At 40.9% G+C, this 25,041-nt stretch overlaps 2 protein-coding genes across 13 annotated transcripts in view; one reads left to right on the top strand and one right to left on the bottom strand.

Moving 5' to 3' along the window:
• Window positions 1–991: 991 nt before the first annotated feature.
• adck2 (aarF domain containing kinase 2) lies at window positions 992–5,673 on the top strand. Its single transcript, XM_079345440.1, has 8 exons — window positions 992–2,304; window positions 2,404–2,550; window positions 2,793–2,921; window positions 3,087–3,182; window positions 3,373–3,651; window positions 3,741–3,869; window positions 4,127–4,180; window positions 4,628–5,673. The coding sequence occupies exons 1-8, from the start codon at window positions 1,429–1,431 to the stop codon at window positions 4,766–4,768; spliced, it is 1,851 nt and encodes a 616-aa protein (XP_079201566.1). The 5' UTR covers window positions 992–1,428; the 3' UTR covers window positions 4,769–5,673.
• A 74-nt stretch (window positions 5,674–5,747) lies between these two features.
• srpk2 (SRSF protein kinase 2) overlaps window positions 5,748–25,041 on the bottom strand; it is a 65,877-nt gene continuing 46,583 nt past the window's right edge. For 3 of the 12 annotated variants that reach the window (XM_079345437.1, XM_079345434.1, XM_079345436.1), the window contains 12 exons: window positions 23,981–24,068; window positions 23,315–23,402; window positions 23,090–23,196; window positions 22,216–22,381; window positions 19,331–19,371; window positions 17,833–18,148; window positions 15,331–16,332; window positions 14,376–14,476; window positions 13,724–13,831; window positions 13,560–13,629; window positions 11,299–11,391; window positions 5,748–8,119 (listed from right to left, as the gene is read on the bottom strand). In XM_079345437.1, coding sequence (XP_079201563.1) covers window positions 7,935–8,119; window positions 11,299–11,391; window positions 13,560–13,629; window positions 13,724–13,831; window positions 14,376–14,476; window positions 15,331–16,332; window positions 17,833–18,148; window positions 19,331–19,371; window positions 22,216–22,381; window positions 23,090–23,196; window positions 23,315–23,402; window positions 23,981–24,068 — 2,365 coding nt within the window. In that variant the 3' untranslated portion in view covers window positions 5,748–7,934. Of the gene's footprint in view, window positions 8,120–11,298; window positions 11,392–11,715; window positions 11,809–13,559; window positions 13,630–13,723; window positions 13,832–14,375; window positions 14,477–15,330; window positions 16,333–17,832; window positions 18,149–19,330; window positions 19,372–22,215; window positions 22,382–23,089; window positions 23,197–23,314; window positions 23,403–23,980; window positions 24,069–25,041 lie in introns of all 12 variants that reach the window. The other 9 variants (XM_079345431.1, XM_079345433.1, XM_079345427.1 and 6 more) reach the window with 5 other exon arrangements.

Here is a 25,041-nt window from a genome sequence, read left to right as displayed (position 1 = left end):
GTAGGTGTTTAATTTCCTCTCTTTTACAGCCAACATGCTGAATGTCTAATGCTCATCAATTTACTTTTTTCCACAATTAAGTTTTCCACATTAAAGCTAAACATATTTCAAAGATAAGGACACATGAAATCAAGTGTCCACTTTTTAATGGCCAACTTTAGTAAAACTTAATTAGATAAATAACTGTCTCTATTTAATTCCCCTTACCATTCTTTACCTTTCTGTTTACATATAGTTCTGTTTCCATCTGTTTACGTATAGTTCTATTTGCATCAGTTCACCACTGCATGTCTGTTTACATCATATACAGTACGTCTGTTCGCATGCATATGTCTGTTTACGTCTGTTTACATGCATATAAGTCGGTTTACATCTTCGTCCAATCGCTGTCCTTTGCATCTAACTTTGTAATTTTATATATTAACTTTTAATTACATCTTGACACTTTATTCTTTGATGACACTTTTTTCTTCAATGCTTTTGTTGACACTTTATCTTGGTTACATTTTTATATAGCTGCACTGTTGTTTTTGCACTGCTTTTAATTGCCCCGCAGAGAAAAATAAAGTTTTTTGAATTTAATTGAATTGACCTTTGTTTTCTTTAGGAGAATCTTGTCGAGCACGGCGAGTACTTTGTGATATGTCTCCACCTGTAGGGCAGTTGCTGTCACTGCACATATTAATTATGAATAATATAATTATAATAATATATAATATTTTAGAATATATTAACAATATTTTTAGTTTACTGTTTATAATATGCACTGCAGTTTTTGTTGTAGTAGTAGTTTAGTATGTGGCAAACTGGCTCGAACTCACTTTCTGTCCAGCTTCGCTTCGCCTCCTCTTTAAAATAAAAGATTTTCCATAAAGCTGAAACAAATGTCAGCTAGTGAGCGTCTATGGCGAGCACACGAAAAAACAAATCCGTTTTTTTTTTTTACGTGCTCCTTTAAGACGTAATCACGTGACAATGGTCGGCACTACGTCATACCCGGATGTGAAGCGACTGTCATTCTCATGTTTTCATGTTCGGTCAATGGACGATACATTTTTTTTTAACGATGACTGCGCCAGCTGAACTATGAACTATCTAAAAAGAACAATTCAAGATGCTTTCATGCGACCGGAAACCAAAGAAGGCTGCCTTTGATCGTCAGTTTAAGTAGCGAAATGGATTTGTAGATAAACTATATTTTTTCGTTGCAGGTTTGATGAAGCATCAATCGAGGATATTTATTTCTGTTTTGGTCAGTCCTGTACAAACCGGCGTATGTATGCGTGGACACATCATATATGTCTGAATTGAAGGAGTCAAGCTTCTCTGATGATTTCGTTAAAGGCTGTTTCGCAACACAACACAGGCACATGTGGATCAATAATTCACCTCCTGGATTGATCTAAAGCACTTTTTTTTTTGGTCATCATGACTATGATTGCCTTCGGATTAAAAGCAGCCCTCGTCAACCTGAGGTACACTACTATCCAAAGAGCTGGCTTCTTTACCAGAACCAGACTCTTCCACAACTCCAAGACATGTTTCCATAAAAGAGGGCAGATTTTATTATCCCAGGTACCAAGACTTGCATTTCTATGTGTTGGAGCAGTCAGTGCATCATCCTGTGCAGCAAGATGCCAAGAAGCAATTCTTCCATCACAAAAAGTGGAGAGAAAGTCCGTAGCAAGAGTCCAAGTGCATAAATTCATTTTCTTCCTCCGCCTCAGCCTTCGTGCGCTGGTGCTGCTCCTGAAATTTGGCCCTCTTCTCCTCCTCTCCCCCTTGGCTCTGGTGTCCGCTCGCTGGGCCTCACACTGGCTGAACGCTCTCTTGTGGGTGACTGAAACATCTGGTCCTACCTTCATCAAGCTGGGACAATGGGCCAGCACCAGACGGGACATTTTCTCCCAAGACTTCTGTGAACGCTTCTCCCGGCTCCACGTACAGGTGCGCCCTCACTCCTGGTCCCACACCAAGCAGTGTCTCCGCAGGGCTTTTGGGGAAGCCTGGAGGAGGGTTTTAGTGTTTGAGAGCAAAGAGCCAGTAGGTTCGGGATGTGTGGCCCAGGTGTATAGAGGCTGGGCAAATGCAGACCAGGTGGAGGACCCTGCCTTCCAGGCGCTGGTTGAGCAGATGGAGAAGGAAGACTTGCTAGAAGCCTGGGAGATCCCCGGTCTGGGAGGAGTGGTGAGGTCTCTGAGGAAGCTTCTGAGCGGTGGTAAGGAGGAGGAAGGTTACGAAGAACGAGGCCAGCAAGAGGGTTGGCATGCAGCGAAGGAGCATCTGATACCCGTGGCTATCAAGGTATGTGAAGATCACATCAGAGTCTCACTAATTAGTAAATCAAGTATGTTTTTCAAGCCATTCATCAGATGTTTCTAAACTGTTTCTGCTGTATGACAGGTGGTGCATCCCGGTGTCAGAAGGCAGGTGGAAATTGACCTACTGCTGATGAAAACAGGCAGCTGGCTTCTGCACTGCCTGCCTGGACTCAAGTGGCTCAGTTTGTGTGAGATAGTTGATGAATTTGAGAAGCTCATGACCAAACAGGTAGGAACATTAATTTCTCCCGATTTTAAGATGTTGTAGTCGTTTGCCTTTATTCTTATGTCATTAGTTTGAACACACTTTGATTTATTGATCGCTTGCCATCGGTAAAATGGGGCCACATTTTTTGGGGGCTTTAGCGGTACAATATACTGTTGTTTGTAATGTTTTAAAATGAGCGTATGGAAGGCTTTAATAGTTATTTATTTCAGTGACATACGCAACTGGACTTTTTTATATTTCAGATTGATCTGCGTTTTGAGGCCACAAACATGGAGCGTTTCCAGGAGAATTTCCGTGATGTGAAATATGTCAAATTCCCAACTCCGTTACGACCGTTTGTCACCAGGACCATTTTAGTGGAAACTTTTGAAGTGAGTGAAGAGAGATCACAATGTCTGAAAGACTGAGGAATGCAAGTTTTAGATCAGTGACTTCTATCACACCTTCTTCGGCTAAATTAAAGCTAAACGATTGGATACATAACAAATAGTATCCCCCCCATTTGTTGTGTTTCTGTTCATTTGTTTTCTGTTCAGGAGAGTGAGCCCATATCCAACTACCTGGGCTCTGAGGTTCCTCAGGAGGTGAAGCAGAGGATAGCCAGGATGGGCGTAGACACCATGCTGAAGATGGTAAGCTACGGCACCTGCAATAAAATCAACGTGTTTCATGAGTCTCTTTGGTTTCAACACTTTCACGTGTGTTCAGATCTACTAAAAGACATTCTATTTATTTTTCCTAATACATATAAGTGTCAGATTGTATCCTTACTTCATTCTTTCTGTTGTGACATTGTTCTCCGTCGTTATGTCTGTCTTCAAGGTTTTTATTGACAACTTTGTCCACGCTGATCTCCATCCTGGGAACGTTCTTGTCCAGTGTTTGGGGCCTCTTCCCGGTTCCAGCCACAGTTCTGGTATATCAGCAGAGACCCATGGTAAGACCACCCTGACCGACTTGTGGGACACGGTGGTGGTGAGCGTCCGGCCAGAGCCATACCCTCTCCAGCTGGTTCTGCTGGACGCTGGTATCATCGCCCAGCTCAGTGATCACGATCTCGCCAACTTCAAATCGGTCTTCACTGCTGTGGTGCTACGACAGGTAATAAAGGAGTTATCTCGTTTATCTGACGACAAAGGAAGCATCCAGCTTGGATTCACTGCTGCTGGGGTCTTGTTTTCTTGGCTCAGGGTGAACGAGTGGCAGAGTTGATCCTGAATCATGCTCGAGCCAATGAGTGCCAAGATGTGCCGCAGTTTAAGAAGGAGATGGCCCTGCTGGTGGATCATGCCCTCAGCAACTCCCTCTCTCTGGGAAAGGTACCAACTGAGATGTTTGCTGTGTCATTTGTTTGTGTCTTTCAGGATGGTGACCATACTTTTATGTATTATGTTGCTATAGTTAGCTGGAATGGACAGTAATTAGGAAAGTGATTTTCCCTATCCCTCTGTGATTATTAATGCATCATCATTATTATTATTATTATCATTTACCATAGTTCTTTTTCAAATGAAGTTGTCAGTAACATTAAGGATGTCGTTTTATTTCTTGATTATTTTTTTCACTGGCTTTCTAGATCCAAGTGGGTGACTTGCTCTCTCGAGTCTTCGGTCTACTCATCAAACACAAGGTAGAACACTTGGAGGTTACATTTATTTTCTTCATTATGACCCTAACCCTTAAATTCAAGTATTTAAAATGCCGTTCCAGAGTTATTTGTCTCTGCTTTGTATTTGAAAACAGTTTTCATTTTGTAACTAAGACCAGCATGCACTTCACCATTACACGTGTGGTACTGTGAGACTGAAATCAGAACTTACTGTACTGAATTTTAGTATAATTTCCAGGGTTCAATTAGAACTCCCCCAGTAAATTACGGTTTGTTATAAGAATAACATCTTATTAAAAGGCTGCAGAAATAGTCATGATCTAACAACTAAAGGAACTTTTAAACTTGAAAACAGGGCTTGTGTAGGCCAAGATCTGTCCTTTGAAACAACAGACACTGCACTGAGAAATAAAAAGGAGCTCTGTATGTCTATAACGTACCTGTGTTGTTACTTATTGTTTGTTGTAGGTGAAGCTGGAAAGTAATTTCGCATCTATCGTGTTTGCCATCATGGTGCTGGAGGGTCTGGGCAGGTCACTCGATCCCAACTTGGACATCCTGGATTTGGCCAAACCCTTGTTGCTAAAGAACTGTGCATCACTGCTCTGACACACACATGCAGCTAAAGCACAGTGAATCACACACGATAAGGCATCTATTATCACATACAGCCGTAAGTATTCATACACCTTTCAGACTTTCATCTGGATGAACCAACATCACATGTACACCCCGGCTTAGTGACAAGAAAAGAAGTTCAAACGGTTCAATTTACAAGCTCTTAGTTACAAAAATGATCAGTGGCATATAGAACATATTAGATCCACGGTGGCCCCACCTGGAAATGAAAAGGTCTGTAGCAAACCTTCTGTATGACAGATTACACAAAAAGCTTCGGAGTCCCCGCTGCAAGAGTTCAGAGTTGTTAAATAAGATCTTTACAAGTGTACAACTGAAGACTTGGTTTCACGATCCCTGTCCTATCACTTCATTTCAACAGTGTAGATGACGTAAATACCTCAGTGAGTTTTACATTAGTGGCATTGAATTGTATTTTCTTTTTTTTTTTAGACTGAAGCAGAAACATTTCACGAACAGGTACAAACTTGAAGAGTGATAGTAGGTGCTTTACATGAGGCACCACTTGTTTATGGAGTGCTAATGGAGTCAGACACGTTAGCAGGCACACAGATGGCACCAGAGAGCATTTGTAGTGATTTAAGATCTAAAAGAAAATGCAGACAAAGTCCCTGGTGGATTCTCAAAAGCATATTTACTTTTAGTATTGATCTCAGGGTGTGTTTTATCGCTCTTTTATATTACATTATAGATAACGTTGTCTAATGGACTAGATTTGCGTTCATGTCTGAGGCACAATGTACTGTATGTAACACTGACAACTTGAAACCTTTAGCTCATGATACTCACAACTGTGTATTTAAACTCCCACGGCATAACTGGGAACACTTTTATGATTTCAACATTTCAATAAAGAGACAATGAATCTACCATAACTAATCTTTATCTTTCTTTCTTGTCCAAAGTTGCATTTCATCGTGGTCAGGAAAACTACATCAAGGGAACGGGATCCATTAATTTACAATTTTATTAAACCTGTCAATGAAAAACACAGACAAGAGACGCAATTCTGTCAATGTCATCAGGAAGAACAGTCAGCATGGCTGAAAGAGTGAGATCAGGAGGTTTTGGTGCAAAAAAAAATAATAATAAAAAAAAAAACTCATCACAGATCCTTTATTGCAAAACTGTTGATTTCTTTTAATCACCATCTAGAGCCCAGACAGAGCAGCACTGTTCAAGTAAGGAGGGAGGGAGAGGTGACAACTGTGTAAAAAAAACCTTTCAATAATATTAATTAATAATAATAATGACAAAAGAAATAAAAACATCTCTAATAGACAAACACAATCACCTCAGTATAAGACAAGTTTCTGTCACGGTCACAACAACCAGAGAAAAGTTGTTTTCTTTTTTTCTTTTTCTTTTTTTAAATGAATTAAATAGTTTTTAAAAATATCTCACCATTTACTTATATTCATCTTTTTTCATTTATTGCGAAAAATAGGCAACTGGACTAATTGTGATGATGCGCTTTTCTTTGTGTGTCTGTGTGTTTATGTGTCTGAGTGAGACAGAAATAGAGAAGTGGAGAGATCCAGTGGAGCGTTGGCACTGAGAGCAGCAGCGGAGTGTGGTAATGCAATACTCTCATCTGCCATCAGGTGGCACAGTTCAGTCTGAACATTCCTGGAGGGCCGGAGCTATGGCGGCTGTATCAAGAGGAAGTCAAGTTATGCTGACAGCAGCCTCTGATTTTTGGAATGATGTGTGTTGAAACTTTGTCCACGGTCGCTTATCTGCGTTGCCAGTTCTCAGTTCTATGTACAAAGATTTCAAATCCCTGAAGGACATCTACAAAGACAAGTGCAACCTCCTCGCGACAATCCCCTTTCTGGAGACGCTTAGGGATCTCAGGGTTCCTCTTCAGGGGAAACATGAGGGAATAGTACCAAACAGATCAGGTAAACGTGACACAGCAGGACTCAACAGAATTGCTCATAGGAATAAAAGTCAGTAACTATGGACGAAGAATAGGAATGTCAAAAGTTGAAGAAGAAGGGGTTGTAACTTCCTCACACGGGGCACCAAAATAACCTAATGCAATTCTTTCTAACACAAGTTCCAAGAGGGGATAAAACGGGAAAGAAACCAGCTTAATGCTCAAATAAAATGATGCATCCATCTTCCATTTGTTATATCCACTCATGCTGATCCATCAGTCCCTCCATGCATTTAAAAAAGTCGTAAGAGACCAAACTGTCCTTCTCTGTCGATAATTGATTGTATTCTAGTTTTTCTTTTTTCTGCTCATCCCACACTGTCCTCATGATGTAGAGAAACATGAGGATAATATTCAGGAATATACAAACAAAACAGAGTGGCAACTGTCAATGTGGTGCCCCCTGGAGGACTGGCTGACCTCCAGTTCTCTGCCGTGGCCCCCTGGTAGGAGCATGCAGCTTATTTTGGAAGGAACGTAATGAGGGACCAAAATGGGGAAAAGGATTTTGATTTGTGGAAGAAAAAAGGGTGTAAACTTTTAGTCCCATGTAGGTTCGTCTTCCATAGCAGAGTGAGGGGGAAGAAGGGTGTACCTGGGCTGGAAATAGAGAGGAGAAGTCTCTGTAGGCAGATCTTGAGCACAGGCACGTGTGCTCGTTCTCCCTGCCAAAAACAAACACTCTTGTCTGTCTATAAGGCCCTGGCTATGTAAAGGTCATGGCAGATGGAGCTCTAGGCTCTTACTTTTCTTTCCCCTCGTTGAAAAGATCAGCAACTGTTAGTGGCCCCTGACTGGATCGATCCAGGTTGAAAATGTGAATCACGAAGAAGAGAAACTATGAGGGGGTTGGCTGACATCTTGACAGCAGAAGAGAAGAAGAATAGTCATCTCTCTCGGCATCCATCGGTAAGTTATCTTATTTCAGGGAGATGTTTCAGAAGACACAGCTGCTATGTCATGTTATCTCCATTAGCTTGTCTTTACATTCCTTTTGGGAAAGATGAGGGGCTTTTGTTGGATTTAAGCCTACTAAGATAAGCATTGATGGATGTGTTGGACAGGGTAGAAAGGATAAGCTTGTCTTTATCTTCTCTCTACGCTGTTGTTCCTGGAGCTGCCACCAGGGGATGATGTTTGGGCTAACCGTTGATGTGACATGGGGGAGGAGGAGGACTTATGATCAGTTTGTGGCTACGAGTTGATCCATGGGTGGTTGAGGCATTCGCCGGCAGAGGCCCTCTTCTCAGGCACCATCTCCAGCATGGGCAGAAGGAAATGGGTGAAATGGCCGGCGTCTTCGTGCGCCCAGCCGTACTTTTCCACCAACACGTCAAACAGGGACCACGGCTTCAGCTTGGTGATGTGCCGCAGCTCACCTGTAGGGGGCGACAGGGAGACGAGTAAATGAAAGCACAAAGAAAGTGACAGAGTGGTAATTTTGAAAGAGTTTGTTCCTCCAAAAACCAAGATTGACTGTAAATATTCTGTTTCTTTAAGAAATTCCAAGAAACGACAGAACCATTTATTATGGATCCTACTCTCAAATATTCTGTACTTTAGCCTGATTAAGGGGTATTTTGTTATGCTTTTTTTAATAAGCCAGAACATATCTCAATAACTATGAGCCACAGTGTTATGTTAGCTAATATATAACTTCATATATATATATAACTTACACTTGTGACCCATTTACTACTCAGTGAACCATTTATGCATTAAGGCTGAGCTCCACCGACAACACTCAGAGACAGACAATTATATTGTCTTCTGGTTTTCTCTTGGAATTTGTTAAAATAAGAACAGTTTAGAAAACAGCCTTAGTAATAGTCTGATGATATCTACCCTTGACCCTGTGACGTTTCTGTTATTAAGACATCTGAGGTTTTTACATCCACCTGAACATTTTTCCTTCAGGCTGCACCCAGTTTGAAAACAGCAACATCTTTTCACAGAAATGTTGTCATCCTTGCTACGTAGCATACAGAATACTATACAAGACACACACTCAGCAGTGTTCACACACAGAGACTGTTTCTTTTGTAGGTAGCAGTTTCATCAAAGAATCAAAATGAAATGAGCAGATGGTACAGGATAAAGCTGCCACAATGTTTTGTTTCCACTTTGGCGTGATATCAAATAATAGCAGGGCCAGAATTAAGCATGAAGAGTATTATTACAATACTACATGTAATATTAATGTAGTTTTGATCACCTAGATGCTCACTATTAGGCGACTTGTAGACTTCTTTTGTTATTAATATTTATCACAAAGAAAACGCTTTTTGCCGCCTGTTATCTTGAGTAACAGGGACATCATTTAAAAAGATGTTGCTGCTTTTCCACGTTTAGAACACGCGAACAAAAAATCCAATGTTTTGCTCAACAAAATGTCTGCATGGCTGGATTCCACCAGAGGTGAGCAAGTTATTCTTAGAAGGTCATTCAGGTGGAGGAACCTTTTAATAAGATGTCGATGACCATATTTAAATAACAGCCATTTTCCTCGAATGTCACGCTGAGGGTTGGCAGCTGAAATGTTATTATGTTGTATACATGAGTGCAAGGTTTGCAAAACTCACAAACCGTAGGAATCTGACAAATTGTTATCACATCACTACTCCTCCATTGGTTAGAAACTGAATGGGCAATTGACAGTAAATTATCTGTGGACAAATGGCCACCATAGCTGGTCATTCTTCTGCAGACTCCAGTCAAACTGAGCTGATTAGATCACCCTCCAAGACTGAAATCGGACTAATTAGTGATATGCTGTCACAGCACTTGGTTTGACCAAAAACAGACAAGAACAGACGTCAGGAGAGAAAGACACAAAGAGAGAGGTGATTTAATGGAAACAGCCGAGCAGAGGAAGGTGTTCATTATTCAGGAGAGGAAGAAAATGATTGGCTGGGGGCAAAAGACTGACAGAGAGGAAAAAGTACGAGAGAATGATTAATGGTAGTCCAGCTCAGAACAGGGTTGTAACAAGATGGGTAAAAGGAACCCCCCCTTTTTTTAAAGACTAAACAGCTGTTTCTTTAACATTAAGTCTTGCAATAAAATGCTGTTATTTACAATCTTTTGGAGTTAAACTGTTTTGATTGTAATGAGTGTATCTTCTTTCCCCCAGGTGTTTCAGGGAAATCAGAACAAGGTCTACAAGGTAACAAGGCCGCTAGATTGCAACGCACAGCCGAATGCAGCACGGCAGACAGGAGGAGCCCAGAGAGACGGAGCGAGAAAGTCAGAGCAGATTAACAGAGCGCCGAGAGATAAAAGGCAGAACATTGAGACATCAAGTGCAGGCTCAGACCTCGGATAGAGACAACATCAAAGGCAGAATATTCAGGTCTCATGACACATTATGAAGAATATATGAGCAGAAAAGGGAGGTAGATCAGGAGGAAGAAAAAAAGAAGAAGAAATGTGAGAGTGCTGGGGTTATCAGCCGTACCAGTCACAGATCCATACACTTACCAGGCTCACAAAGAGCAGAGGCAGTCAGGTGCATGACACACCTGAGACCTGCTTGTCTGTGTTCAGGCTGATGAACTATAACTTATCTTTCCTTTGCTTTTCCAACGTTCTCAAAGACTATAAGTGATTGAATGTTGATCCATTTAAATTGACGCCCTTGTGCTTCAATTGCTGATAAGAATGTTACAAAGAGCCAAAACACGACTATCATGTGTTCGGTGAACAATAAGTTGGTTTGATCAAAGTCTCTCCTTACATTCATATATCTTCATGTGTCCCTGACTATAGTGAAACCACCGACCCTTCTGCTTCTTTCTACAGAATGTCAGAGACAATCCCAGCAAAGTAGTTGGATGTCGAGAAAGTTAGGGACGTGCAGTAAAATGACAGAATGTTTTTCAGAGACTATGGTTGTAAGCATTCATTAACATCCATGGATATAGCTTTAAAGTCTTGGTCATGAAGTCCTCTTTTAAACATCTTTTTCTCTTTTGTTGGCTTTGTTGCACTGTTGAACTGGGTTCTAATTGATGTATGTTTATTTTATTTACTGTAAAGCACTCTAGAGTGTTATACAAATGAAATGATTCTTATGATTATTTTAATTATTAAATCACTTCAGTGATTCAAGTTATTAATCACATGCCCCTGAACTGTTCAGGTTAGTTGCATTGTCTTACTGTGAGTTAGTTCATTAGTTTGGACAAAAGAAATCTAAGCCATGATTTCTGAGCTTTATATGATGTATGTTTTTTAGTTATTGTAGTCTGAGCATGAAAATGTGATTCATGTGTTTGTTACTTTACGTAAGGCCAGACTTTAATAGAGTATGTTTTTAACTTTAGGGTGACAAAGATAGCTTAGCATTTTATTGACTTATTTCTGTAAATCCTTTATTGAATTTTCTTATATTTGTGTCATCAATTTTTATTTATTTAGATATTTTTAATTTTTTTTGCTTTGACATCCACCTCACCTTTTTAGATGTATATTTAGATTACTATCCACACCACTTTCATACCTACACCTAAAAGGCCGCCTGGGCTCTTAACTAACCACTGACCACGGTGTCGTTTACCTTTCTTGGAGAAAAACTCTCTGCTGTACTTCCCGGCTGCGACCACTTTGCGTGGGATCTTCCCAAGGAGCTCCATGATCAGAGCGATGTGGTCTGCCCACCACCACATACATCACAGAGGGAACAGGCATTACAGCATGCACACACACGTCAACACCTTTGGCTGTATGGGACTGACACACACTGTTGATCGGGTGCACTGCATGGACACACTTGCAGATGGACGTCTGCTGGAACTCCTTGAAGTTGTGCAGTTTTTGGTTGTTTGTATGCTTTTAGTGGCTATTTAACCTATAAGTCCAATCAAAATGAAAATATTAAAACAAATGTGTTGTCCTGGCTGCCTACTAGTGTCCACTCTAGCCCACCACAGACATCAGTGTGTCCCATTCCCTCCAGCTCTCTGTCCATCGCTACCTCTTCTGTTGAAGAACTCCCGGGAATATTTTCCGGAGAGCGCAAAGTGCCTCGGAATACAGCCCAGCAGCTCTATGATGTGAGCTATGTGGTCTATGGAGGAGAGAGGGGGAGGAGGGTGGGAGGGGAGGAGGAGAAAGAGAAGGAAAAGGGATAACCAAAAGAACAAGGGAGGAAAGGGAAGAGAAAGTGTAAAGACAAGAAAGAAGAAAAGGAGATAGTAGACAGAAAAAAAGGTTGGATTTAGGATAAGAAAAACAAAGTGATCACAGAGAGGGGAGGGAGGAATAAAAAGAGAGGAAAGGGAAGGAAGGAAAAAAGAGACAGTCACAGAGAGTAAAGGAGAAAAACCTGTTAGTGAGCTGTGCCTCCACAGCAGTGGTGATGAAATGAAAATGATCAGCTTCAGAATTAAAGTGACATGCATTCAGACTTCAGTGAACCAGAACACAGAACTTTACTTTCACTTTGGCCTCAATGATGGGAGTTCACGGGTGTCTCGAAGTTTAATTATCAAGATGTCATGATCTATCTGACAGTGGCTTATTACCTGTGCAACACATGCAAAACGAGGTGAAGTGGCTGTGTGTCACGCAGGCAGTGAGAAAGATAACCCAATCAGAGGATGTAAAAAAGACAAAAGTGCAGATGAGGATCTATTGTTTGAAACAGGTTTTATTTAGTATGATATGGAGCAAGGGGATGAGTAGGGTTGATGACTGGGGTTGACGTGCAAAAATAGGGATTGTAGTGCTTTAGTAATTAATAGAGATGATAAGCAGATCATGCATCCATACATTTAACTACTCAGATGGATCATAGACGATCAAACACTGTTTTCTACTGACTGCAGTTGTTTTAAAGGTCAGATTGTAGGAACATGTGTCAGTCTAGTATTCTACCAAGTCCAGATGTTGAGCACATGCAGGAGCTCACTGTGTATCTATGACACTGAAACAACACAGGTGAAGGTGAGGATGAGTGGAGGCATAGCAGCAGAGCTAAAGGACAGGATTCACAGTCGACAGTGGACAGGGGGATTCTGGGGTGAGGGTTGGCTATCATTTGAGCTAAGCGCACTTTTTTTTCATCAGCATAAATATAGTTGAGAAGGTAAACATTTAATACATTCTTTTTCCATTGTTCAGATGCATTAAGGAGAAAATATTAAAAACAAACGTGTTTATGGATGTATCTTTTTATGCAGGAGGATCATTGATTTATAATTAACTTATAAAAGCTTGTTGTTCGTTTTCTTCTAAAAAATAATGTTCACTAAGAATAAATGTCCTCACTGCAATTTTTTTAATAGAAGTTTCGTTATTTCAGGAATTTGGATGCTTGTCGGAAAATATTCGCATAACATCTGTGCAGGTAAAAGATAATCGTAACATGACATTTTCATCCTTTTCCAGTCTCGGTGAAATCAGAACTAAATATCAGTGTTTGTGCTAAATGCTATTCAAACCACATGTTTATGTTGTGTGGAGATCAAAGATCTTGCTCAATAGTAAACGCAGCAACGATGCATCTGAACAACGGAGAAATCTGATCAAACACACTCAGTTCAATTGCAAACACACATTTACATTTGAAACTAGATCAATAAACGCTTCTAAAAACATTCATGTATTTCTGATGTAAAATAAACTTTTTTACCTCACTGCCTTTCTCTAATACTTGAGTCAACCACTTAAACAAACTGTACCACAAGCTTACTCTCACAGGATAGAATATTCAGCTGTGAAACTCTAGTGGAATACTTTGAAGTGACACATTTTCTACATCTCTATTTTTAGAAATTAGCCGTCTTGAGTGTGCGTCATAGAGATTTAGATACTCACCTTCATCACGAGAGTAGTCTTCTCCAGAGTGAGGCTCAAACAAGTAATCTCCAGTCGCCAGTTCAAAGGCCTATAAGAGATCCAGATGTATGTGAGTCCATACTGCGTGTGTTTAAATACACCATGTATGTCATGGGCTGTATATGTGCATGCGTTTTACTCACCATGCAGGCAGTGCTCCAGATGTCTGCAGGAGTGCTGTAACCAGCTCCAATCAGGACTTCAATGGAACGATACTGTCTCGTCTGGATGTCCTCGGTAAAGTGCTTGTGCTGTATAGAGAGAAGATGAATGGACATTAGTCTAACTGTAATATAAGTTAATAATACAAAAGATGCTCGGCACATTCTCTGCACGTGTTTTAATGTATTTATTAACTACGATATCATCCTCATTCATTTAAAGTTACCTTCCGCCTTTAAAAATGTATCCCGATGCAACATATTTTTTATGTGTTTTTGGGCAGAGACATCCTACTTTAAATGCATTGGTACGTCAGATTATGAAGAATTAATATAGTATATTTATAAAGTGCACTCACAGTCTCACATACAGCATTGGTAAAAGAGCACAATTCACATTTACTTACCCAACTATATACACCACTAAAAGATGACAAGGGTATTAATGGCTTCAGGTAAATAAGCCTTATGTGTCCACATTAGCTTGTAAACTTACTAAATGTAAATGTTTTTCTAATGTGTTTGTTTTAGACAGAATATTAAAATGTGTTTAACTAGTTGCTGTTTTTAGTCTTTTTATTTTGCTTCCGCCCTCACTGGAGAATTTCTGAATATGTGTAGAACTGCATCTTACCACCCAACAGGCATTCCCAAGATCAGCGATTTTGACTCGAATGGATTCAGCATTTCGTGGGTCTAGCGGGTTGATCAAGAGGTCTGCGGCTCGTGCCCGGACTGAACAGAAGGAAAGACAAGAAGAGTTAACAAACTTGGATGTACCTGTGGACATTATTACAGACTGAGGACTCTTCAGATGAAATCCAAATAATAAGAAATAACCACTAACTTTTTTGCTGATGAATTATTCAGTGTGTTGCATAACTGAATAACAGATTAAGGGGATGTTTAAAACTGCTTTTGTGCTTTGGAGATGTGACCCTAAAGGTGACCCTGGAGCTAATAGGTAGGAGTCCAAGTAATTGATGATGTGAATAACACTGTGGGTGGATGAGTAACAGTGATGGTGAGTCATTAATAATTCCCACAGGAGATCTCTAGAAACAAGAGAAAAAAACCTGCTGAGGACATGGATTATCTTACTGGGCAGTTTTAATGTTTCAGATAGATAATATACCAGTGAGGTTAATTCATCTTGTGCTGACTAGTTACTTCAACCAAGATTACTTTCATCATCCCCTTTCCCTCCCTTACCCTAATCTATCCAAGTAAAATCCTCATTTTCATGTAGATTGAAATGCCCTCTTTATTATAGACCTGAAACATATATACATCAGGCCACATTACATCATTTTTTATTCTTTTAAAATAAAATCATTCTAAAATGAATTGAACAAAACCATTACACACTCTGGACATTAAAGCTGTTCAATGAAGTGAATATCGCAGAACATTTTAAATTACTGAAAAGTCTGTAAAAAAATATGTTCTCTTAAAATCCTCAAAAGCACAAAAAGGCAGCAAACAATTCTCTACGAAACGATAATTTGGGGTCCCTTTAGGAGTTTTAATATGATGTGCATATCACACTTTTTGTGTTAACCAACAGATTTATAAAAACTAAGTGTCACCTTTGGGTGTGTCCCCCGTGCTTGAGGACGACACTGTGCGACTGCGGTCAGCGGTGGGACTGTTGGTCAAAAGCCCAGCTCCAATATCTGCCATTCCAATAGAAATGGGGTTTCCTGGCAAAGGATCCAGGGGCAAGTCGGGGAAGATGGGCACTGTGGTCCGGTGGCGATCACTGGAGCCGTTAGTCAGCCCCGTCTCACTCACCTCGCCGTTGTGCATCTCATAAGCCGAGCTGAGAGAGTTGTCCCTGTCCGTGTAGCTGAGCTCAGACTCCACCAGGGGGCAGAGGAGAGCAGAGGGGGTGGGAGAAGGAGGAGGAGGAGTGCCAGGGTTTGGTTTGAGTCCCTCAGATCCCAACAATACATGACCGTTGGTTTTGACTGAATTGCTTTTGACCGAATTGCTTTTGTTGTTGTCAGGTACGATGGGGGAGGTGCTCTCTGTGATGAGGTCTGCCGTCGTGTCGTCATCCTCATCTTCCTCGTCATCATCCTCCTCCTCCTCCTCCTCCTCCTTCTCTTCCTCCCCTTCCTTCTGCTCCTCTTCGACCTCGGCCTTCTCCTCTATTTTGCACTCAGTCTTTGGCTCCTCTTTGTCCTTCTCCTCTTTTTCAGTCTCTTTCTCCTCCTCCTCCTCTTCCTCCTCCTCCTCCTCCTCCTCATCATCATCCTCCTCCTCTTCCTCCTCATCATCATCATCCTCCTCCTCTTCCTCCTCCTGCTCTTCCTTCTCCTCTGCTACCTCTTTCTCAGTTCCATCCTCTTCCCCTTTTGATTCTTCCTTCTCCCCCACCTCGTCTTCTTCTTCTGCCTGCTTTGGATCGCCGTTACCTTGTTCTGTTTTCGGGGGAATCGGGGTATCTTTTTCAGTGATAGGAGTCAGCTCCTCTTCCTCCTCTTCCTCCTCCTCCTCCTCCTCGTCCTCCTCTTCTTCCACCTCCTCGTCCTGGTTGTCTTCAGTGATGTTAGGAGCCTCGCTCTGCTCCTGAGGAGGCGCTGCACCTTGTATTGAAAGAAAATAAGAAAAACAGTGAAGAAAAGAAGTGGGTGGGAACGAGATACAAGCGAGTCAAGGACAGTGTAGGCAGTGAAGAAAAGCGCATAAAAAAGTGAATAAAGATTGCAGAGAGGGAAGTGAAAGAGAGAAAAGGAGAACGCTAGAGACAGAAGGTGGAGAGACAGGGGTGGAGGAGGGAGACGGAGAAAGGCAGGGTTCTTTTAGTGTGAATCAGCCCAGCTACCCATACACTGTGGGACTAGCGTGGGCAGCTGGTTGGAGCCAGTCCACCTCCTATTCATTCACAGGCAGACGAACCTGAACACGCACATTCACACACTCACTCATGCTGCAGGCCTGCTATAGGCTGAACCTCTCCCTCTTGCAGTCAATGACCGGAGTACAGCCTTCACAGTGTTTTAAACTTAGAGGATTGTAAAAGATTGAATGTCGATTGAATGGATCATTGTCATGTTAAAGGACACGAGTCAAATACAGGACATACCAAATTTAATCTTAATCGCCATTAAAAACCATTTGCACAAACCTCATGCAGAAATGTGTTGATTTTATTTTTGCGAGGCTTGTTTGAAGGGTGAACTAAATTTCAGTGTCGTTTCACGACGGAGGAGAATATCAAATAAGTGCAGTGCAGCTGGGTTTTACAAATCAGAGCTGAAAGGACGATTCTGATCCAGGCTGTGATGAAGTACAGTACAAACATCACTGCAGTGACGCAGATTAGAGGACATTTTCACTCATAACTGTAAAGAAACCCCTCTGACAAAAAGACAATATGTTTATGAAATATGTAAAGTCACACCTGTGTGGCATAAGACATGATGCATAAAACCTGTGCTTAAAATGACTCTGTTAACTTTACTGTCCATGTAAAGACATGGTCGACAGATAAATAGTGCAAAGAATACTGTCGCTATACCAAGGCAATTTTGACTGAATGTGTTTAGAATTAAGACGTCAAATGAAAAAAACATGTTCAGATTGAGATTATGATACAGCCTTTGATGCCTTTTGCCGATCTTTAAAGCGATTTATTAATCTATGTTATTATTATATTGTTATAGAAAGTGAAGGTGAAAAAGAGAAAAATAAAAACTTCACAACCTCTTTTTAAACAGAGGTCAAGAGTACTGTTACTCATGGATGAAGTACATTTCTTTTATCTGAAGACTGCAGCACTGATACCAACAGGAATGGGAAAGGTGGTAAAGGTTTGAAATGCAGCAGAGATTCAAAGCCGTCTCAAAATCTGTGATCTGACAGTGAAACTGTTAAATATTAAAGATTCCTCACGGAGTCTGTGGACTCTAGTATAAGCACTAGAGCACCAGGGTGTCCCTAAAAGACATCTGCAATAATGATTAAATTACGTGTATCATACTCGATTTTTTTATTTCACAGGTGACGAGAATATATTTGTGAAATCAGATTTGAAGAAGAGAGAGAGATTTCATTCCAAGTAAACCAAGGATCGATGCACTCACATGTATGATTTGTCAACCTGATGGGCCTCTCCTTCCCCTCCTCCTCCTCCTCCTCATCGTCGTCGTCCTCCTCCTCATCATCGTCGCTCTCTCCCAGTGCCATGCTGGGTCCTATTGGCGGCGGGGTCTTCTTCAGGGGCGAAGGCGGGTTGTGTTCATGGTCCCCTTTCTCTCCCCCGTCTTTGGCTCGTTCGTCCTTCTTCTCTGCCTCTCTCTCCAGGGCTTCGATCTCCAGCATGCGCCTCTCCAGCAGCTCGGCCTGACGCTTCTGCTTCTTCTTCAGCTTCTTCTTCTTGTTCTTGGAGATCTTTCCCACCTAAGAGAAAAAAAAAACAGGAGGAGAGAGGGTCAGAGGAAGGCAAACAAACAAATGAACATGAGGCGTAATGTTGTGTTTCTAATTTACAAGAATTGAAAAATTGAAAATACATTTTTAAGCATCAAGTTGTTGCTGTCTAATGAAAAGCAAGGGTCTCAAAGTATTGTGACTTTTGTTAGCAGCTAACAAAGGAATCACATTTCCGTTGTAGTTTTGAAAAACTTGAAAATTCCTGAAGGTCTATACAACTTATATAAAACATATATTAAGGACAAGGATAGACTTTATTGAGCCCCTAATGGGGGAAATTTAGTTGTTGTAGCAGCTCCAGGAAAATAGTAAATATAAACAGCATCAATAACAAAAAGGTTTTAAAAAACATCTATGAACAAGTTCACATTAATTAAATAAAGGAAGAAAAAATAAATTCAAATTAAAGAACTCTTTCCTCAGTCAGTAAGCTCAGTTTTGGTAATTTGGGAAACTTTTAGCATTTCTTTTTTATCGTTTATGGTGTTCCTGCTGGTTGTAATGCGGGGGACATTTAGAAAAAGGAGATGCCAGTTACCTCCATGTAAAAGAATTGAAATTCTGACCAGGTGAGATTTGAGGTTGTTTGCTCACGCTGCCAGACAACTGTCAATCAAAACTGATGCTGCAGAGGATCTGAGTTTTAACGTTTTACAAAGTTAAACAAATAAACAGGGATGACTTTTTTTCAGGGATTAAATAAAGCACGAGAAACTACAGTGGATTGTATAAAAAATTCTGTTACTGGGTTAAAAATAGAGATACTTTTCCTAGCTTATAAAAAAGTTGATGTTTGGGTTAAGGTTTCACGGGGCAGAAATCTAATGATGTAATCGAGATTATTGTATCAAATATATTTTAGACAGATACCTTCAAAGGAGCTCGTCTCTAATTTAATGATACAGTATCTGGGACTTTATGTATTTAAATTAAATGTTTCCTCAGGATTTTTTTGTTGAATACTGATTTCATTTCAGTGTGCTCAAAAAAAACACACTTGTTTGAAAACTGATAATAAAACATTCAGTGCATGGAGTGCCTTCCCTGCAACACGAGCTACCGTCACTGTGAACAATGTGACATGCTGAAGGTTGTGTCTATGTGTGTTTATGTTTGTGTGTGTGTGCATGGCTCTCATTTCATACTCACATCTGTTGTACTCACCGGTTTGAGCTGGGGGGCTGTGCTAACTGACAGACAGAGAAGAAAAACAACAACAATCAGACGCCTCAAAGTGGAGCAGACATCTTTTTTTTTTTTTTTTTTTGCCAAAAGTTCACGTTGTGCGTCCATTATTTACTCGTCTAAAAGAGGGAGGGTTATGAATATGCTCCCTTTATTTATGTGATATTACAGAATCTAGAGGTGAAGTGAGAGAAATGAAAATGAATGAGGGGAAAAGATCACTCACACACATCCTTATTTCATCGTCCCAGATCCATAGCGTTAATGGTTTGTTCTCATGTCTGTGAATGTAGCTCCTACTGTATGAAGTTACAACTCAATCATCTGACAACAAGGTGCTGAACCATTTTCAGTGGGTCGTGAGTGGATGCCAAAGCAAGAAATGTGTGGACAAAAGTCTGTGCTGTGCTTTCCTTTTGAAGGATGTGTCTCTAATGAAAGTGTGCGTGAGGGAGAAGGGAAGTTTATTAACTGTACAACACAGTAGATGATAGAAATGCATCGTGTTCACGCTGATGAACACCAAAAGAAGAAGAAGAGGAAGCAGTGAAATGCTTGATTTTTTATGCTAACAGTTTTGCATGACGAAATGCAATCAGGACATTGAATATATTAATGGAACTTCATCAATAATGTAGCTAGAATGCCAACTTTGAGAGGCACATTTGGCCTTTGAAGGATGAGTTTTTAGGTAAAAAGAAAAAAACAGGGAATCGTCAAAAGATTTGAGTGTTACTAACAAGAAATACAGGAATGAATATCCCTGTTATTGAAAATGAACAAACACATGACAGATTTCCAAAAGCTGTTCCAGCAAAAAATGATCCTTGGTTTGTTTCAATTATGTGTCGGAACGGAGCGACACACGCACATCTTTTTTTTGTGGCATTAACAAGTTTCCAGCAGAGCCGATCAGGAGCTACAAGATTCATCAGAAAACATTCACACCAAAATATAAACTATAAATGGATTTATAACACAAACACTGAAGACGAGCATGTTGTCTTCTTGGTTTCATGTAGCTTCATGTAGCCAGAAACGTTTATTTGTTTCGGATGATTAGCGCTTCTCCTGTTATGTTCATAGCATTAAAATCTTTTATTTACATTGCCTCTTAAATCAAAGTCAAATTTTGTCAACAGTCAGCCCTCCTGTTTTGACAGCTGATGGGTTTGTGCCCGGCTTTAATTGCGTCGAAATGTAAGCAGTATAATTGGTTTCCCCATGGCTCATGAGCATTGCTTCGGCTGATGCAAGCAATCGACAGCTCAATGTGCGGTTCACCGGGAGGACAGGGTTCAAGTCGAGTTTGTCAAGACGGGCATTTTTTTGAAGACCTTGTTTCTCTCTCTCTCTCTCTCTCTCTCTCTCTCTCTCTCTCTCTCTCTTTCGGTGACAGGAGATGGAAAAAATCAGCAACAACAAAAAATGTCTCGTGTGAAGAAACGGAGGCACAGGAGGCTTCCCTGACTCATTTAGAGAAGAAACAGGACTATTTTAGTAGTAGTGCTGTATGAGGCTTTTTAGTTACAAATCTAATCAACAGTTTGAGCTGTTAAGCTAGTAGGGACTGTAAGGCTAGGAGTGGTTCTAATCTTTGACATTCATCAGGGAGTCCTTTTCACTAGTCTCCGTCCTTGTGCTCTATTAAATGAATGCTAATTTGAAAGCAAGATTTTCGGTAAAAACATGAGTGATAAGCGTTGACGCTCCCTTGAATACTCAAATTGGCTTTCAGATTAAGTGATTAAGACCATTCTCATGTGTAAATGCTAAATATGAAGCTTCATCCAGCAGCCCTCACTGTGCATATAGAGGAAAAATGCTGGCCTTGCATAAGAGTAAACAATATGTCGAACAGCACCTCCAAAGCACAAGACATACGCGATATATCTTTGTGATTAATCTTACTAAAACATTGGGAGGTAAATAAGGGTTTAAATGTATAAGTCATCGGACTGTGTCGCCTACTAAACCATCGGCGTCCTCATTCATGCACGGCCTGCTCCGACCTCCTCCTCAGCAGCAAGGAAGTGAGGACAGCAGGAAACACAAAGGAGAAATCCTGCCCGCATGATTCCATATATGCTTTTCATCACAGTTGTTATAAATTTACAAATAAGGATTGATTGATTGCTTGAGTAAAATAGAACTTTTTAAGCCACACTAGTTAAAAGTCCCATATTATGCTGTATACATCTAATTCTAATTCGGCAGTAGCTGGTAGCGGCAGTAGCTCAGTGGGGCGGCAGTAGCTCAGTCTGTAGGGACTTGGGTTGGGAACGGGAGGGTCGCCGGTTCAAGTCCCTGCACGGACCAAGTCCAGAAACTGGTCTGGTAGCTGGAGAGGTGCCAGTCCACTTCCTGATTTCATGTACTGCCTGCCTGCCTGTGTTTCTAAAGTCTGATCTGATTGGTCGGCCGATCTGCTCTCTTGTCATTCGTCAGTCGTTCAGCTTTTTTGTATATGCCCCGCCCCTTTTACCATATTGGGAATGCTGCAGTCTACAACATGCACAAGGTACCTGGAAAATGCACTAAGGGGCATATAAAATGAGAAAAAGGATAATATGGGACCTTTAACTTCACAGCTCATAGTGCAAAGAAAAAAAATCTCAATGGTGGAAAATCATTACACCAATGAGGTTTGCCATTACAACAGTAAGATTGCTAAGAAGGTCGTTGAGAATTGAACGTCTTACTTTGAAAGGACAAAGGGGAACAGGAAACTGGGATTCTTGTTTGTTTCTGGTTGACTGTTATAAATTCTCTCGTCCACCTCTTGTTGAGAAAGAAACATTTTTAAAATGTTAAACTACGTCATCACGTGACATAGTTTGTGTGTTTACCTGCTGATCCAGAGGGAGGGGGGGCGCCAGCTTTCTGCCACTCAGTAGCCTCCATGGCCATGCGTCTAACGAAGGTGTCATCGACACACATCAGGATGTTCTCTGGCTTGATGTCTGTGTGGATGATTTTACATTTGGTGTGAAGGTAGTCCAGACCCTGCAGCACCTGCAAACACATTCAGATAAACAGACATACATAAAGACAAGTTTAAACCAAAGACAAAAAGAAAACCTCGTACACCTCTTTAGTTCTCCTTCTCGCCCTCTATTCATTCCTTCTCTGTTTCTCATTAGCCGCTCTCTGGTGCTTGTCTAACTTCGCGGGCAGAGCAGAGAGGCTGCTGTTGTTGTTTTTTTTGTTCAGCTTCTCTCGTTTGTTTGTCTGAAGTGTGAAGTGAACAATACCGTTCCCTGTTTCGAAAGTAAGTGACGGGTGGGAATCTTCTTTTTCTGTTTTATTAAAATTTGTTTCTCTATTATTTTTCTTTCACCTCCTCCCCATATAGGTCAGCCAAATAATCTCAGTACTACAGTACACATGCATGATTTATGGTACACAGAGCTACTTTTTGTCTGGTAAAGCAATAAAACATCCGTGCTTCAATGTAGTCATCATGTTAGAATAAAGCTCTAATCAGGACTTAATGTTCTTTAAATATGTCATGCACCACAACTCTTGGGGAAATACCTCCCATTATTCACATGCTGACAATTTACACATTTAGGCAAAACATTTTTCCTAAATTTTATTTTTTTATTTATTTTTTAATTTTTTGCTCAAATATATTGACACGTAAAAACTAATATGGTTTGAGTGTGTGTGTGTGTGTGTGTGTGTGTGTGTGTGTGTGTGTGTGTGTGTGAGAGTGCTTACCTGTCTGATGATGCTCTTGACACACGGCAGCGGCAGACCTTGGTAGTTGGATTTAATAATCCACTTCAGCAGATGGTGACCAAGGACCTCAAACACCATACACACATCTGGGACAGCGAGTCAAGGACTCAAACTATATATCTGTCTCTCTCTCTCTCTCTCTCTCTCTCACACACACACACACACACACACACACACACACACACACACACCTGATAAGGATACGTATTCCGTTGACTCCAGAGATCTTAAAGTCATCTATTAGCTGGACCACCATGTCTTTGTTGGGGTCGTTTGGGTCGCTCTCTCTGACCTGGAGGACAAGACGACAAGGAGATGAAGCAAACATGACAGGTAAGAAGAGCAGAGGACAGAGGAGAGACAGCAATAAGAAAAGGAAACAATGAAGTATTAGAAAGAAAAAAGTAAAGAGCGATAGATGGAAAAAGGTGGCTGAAGGACAATTCAAAAGGTAGGGAAAGAGAGGAGACACGAGGGGATAAGGAAAAAGAGAGAGGTGGGAAAAGAAAGGGGCGAAGTTAGATGGATGTCAGGGAAAAAAAGATGCTGAAAAATTGATTCAAAGATGACTGTCCAATGCAGCCAGCATGCAAGATAAATGACTGGTGTACCTTTAGTGTATTTGTCAACAGAGATTCAAAGTGGAGGGACTGCAAGGCGTGAAGAGGGGAAGCATGGGTGGAGAAAAGACGGAGAGGAGATGGGACATTTTGGGAGGATGAAAAAAGAACGGTGAGTGAATAAATGAGGAAAGAAAAAGGAAGCAAGAAAGGAAGGACAGAGACGAAAAAGGAGTCCATAAAAGTAAGACGGGAGTGTGAGAGAGAAAGACGTCGAAACACTGAAAAGCCAGACTGATCGGATTCTCACACATCGCAGAAGTTTGATCTCATCCAGGGCCGTCTCTGTGTAATGCTGGGCGCTCTTCACCACCTTCATGGCCACAAAGTTCTTCACTCTGTAAGACACACAGACAGTTATTTCATGAGCTTATAAAAAGCAGTAATGACAGATTATTTGTTCTTGTTGTAGATTTGGTAAAAGCAGCTGCTTTAATTACAATTGCTTGGCTGTGGTTCACACGGCCTATACTGCCTCTGGAAATGCTAATTAGGCATTGTGGCATTTTATAACACAACTTTTTGATTATTATTACATTACCACTAAAGAACCAAGTCAGTGAGAATCTAAACAGCCAACACGATATTTCTCAACACCTGCATACTTTATGCATCAAATGATTCAACTGGCAGGCTCTCGCACTGCTGTTAGCTTACAAGCTACTGATGAGTCATTTATTGATCACCAAACAAACAACAGATGTATACTTCTGTCTGCTTTTGTTTGCTTTTAATGTATACAAACTAAACATAAAAGACCAGTGTTGTAGTACTCAAAGTTGGTCTTTGAAGGTCTTTTCTCGGAAATGAAAGAATTGTAACTTTTTTTTGTTTTGGTCTTGGACCGGGCGGACTCGGGATTTTGAGTCAAAACCGCTTAAGAGCACCACTCACAGGCCGTTTTTCCACATCACTGCTGTGATGAGAAGGAAAACAACAAATATCTTCAATTCATTTGTAGTTTGTTTTTATCCCACGGTTACGGCTGCAACCTTCCCAATGTGAGGGACCACGCCCTCCGCACACAACAAGAGGACTTTGATGTTTATGGTCTTGATTTTGTCTCCGTCTCACCCTGTCTCAGTAGTCTTTCCTTGGTCTCGATCCCTAAATGTCCTAGTCTCAGAGCACTCTGGTCTCGGTTAGTGTGGTCTTGACGACAACACCATAAAAGGCCATACATTCAAAATGTTTCACCTTTCACACTCACAAGTGCAATTTCCTTTTATTCAAGAAGAAATCCACCCTGAACAATTTCCAAGTGTACAGAACACAGAAAATTCAAAACTTTCTTTTTCTAGATTGGACTGG

Source organism: Symphodus melops (genome assembly GCF_947650265.1).
Source record: "Symphodus melops genome assembly, chromosome: 6".
NCBI lineage: Eukaryota > Metazoa > Chordata > Actinopteri > Labriformes > Labridae > Symphodus > Symphodus melops.
The sequence above is the reverse complement of the archived record's forward strand: the minus strand, read 5'-3'. Positions and strand labels throughout refer to the sequence as shown.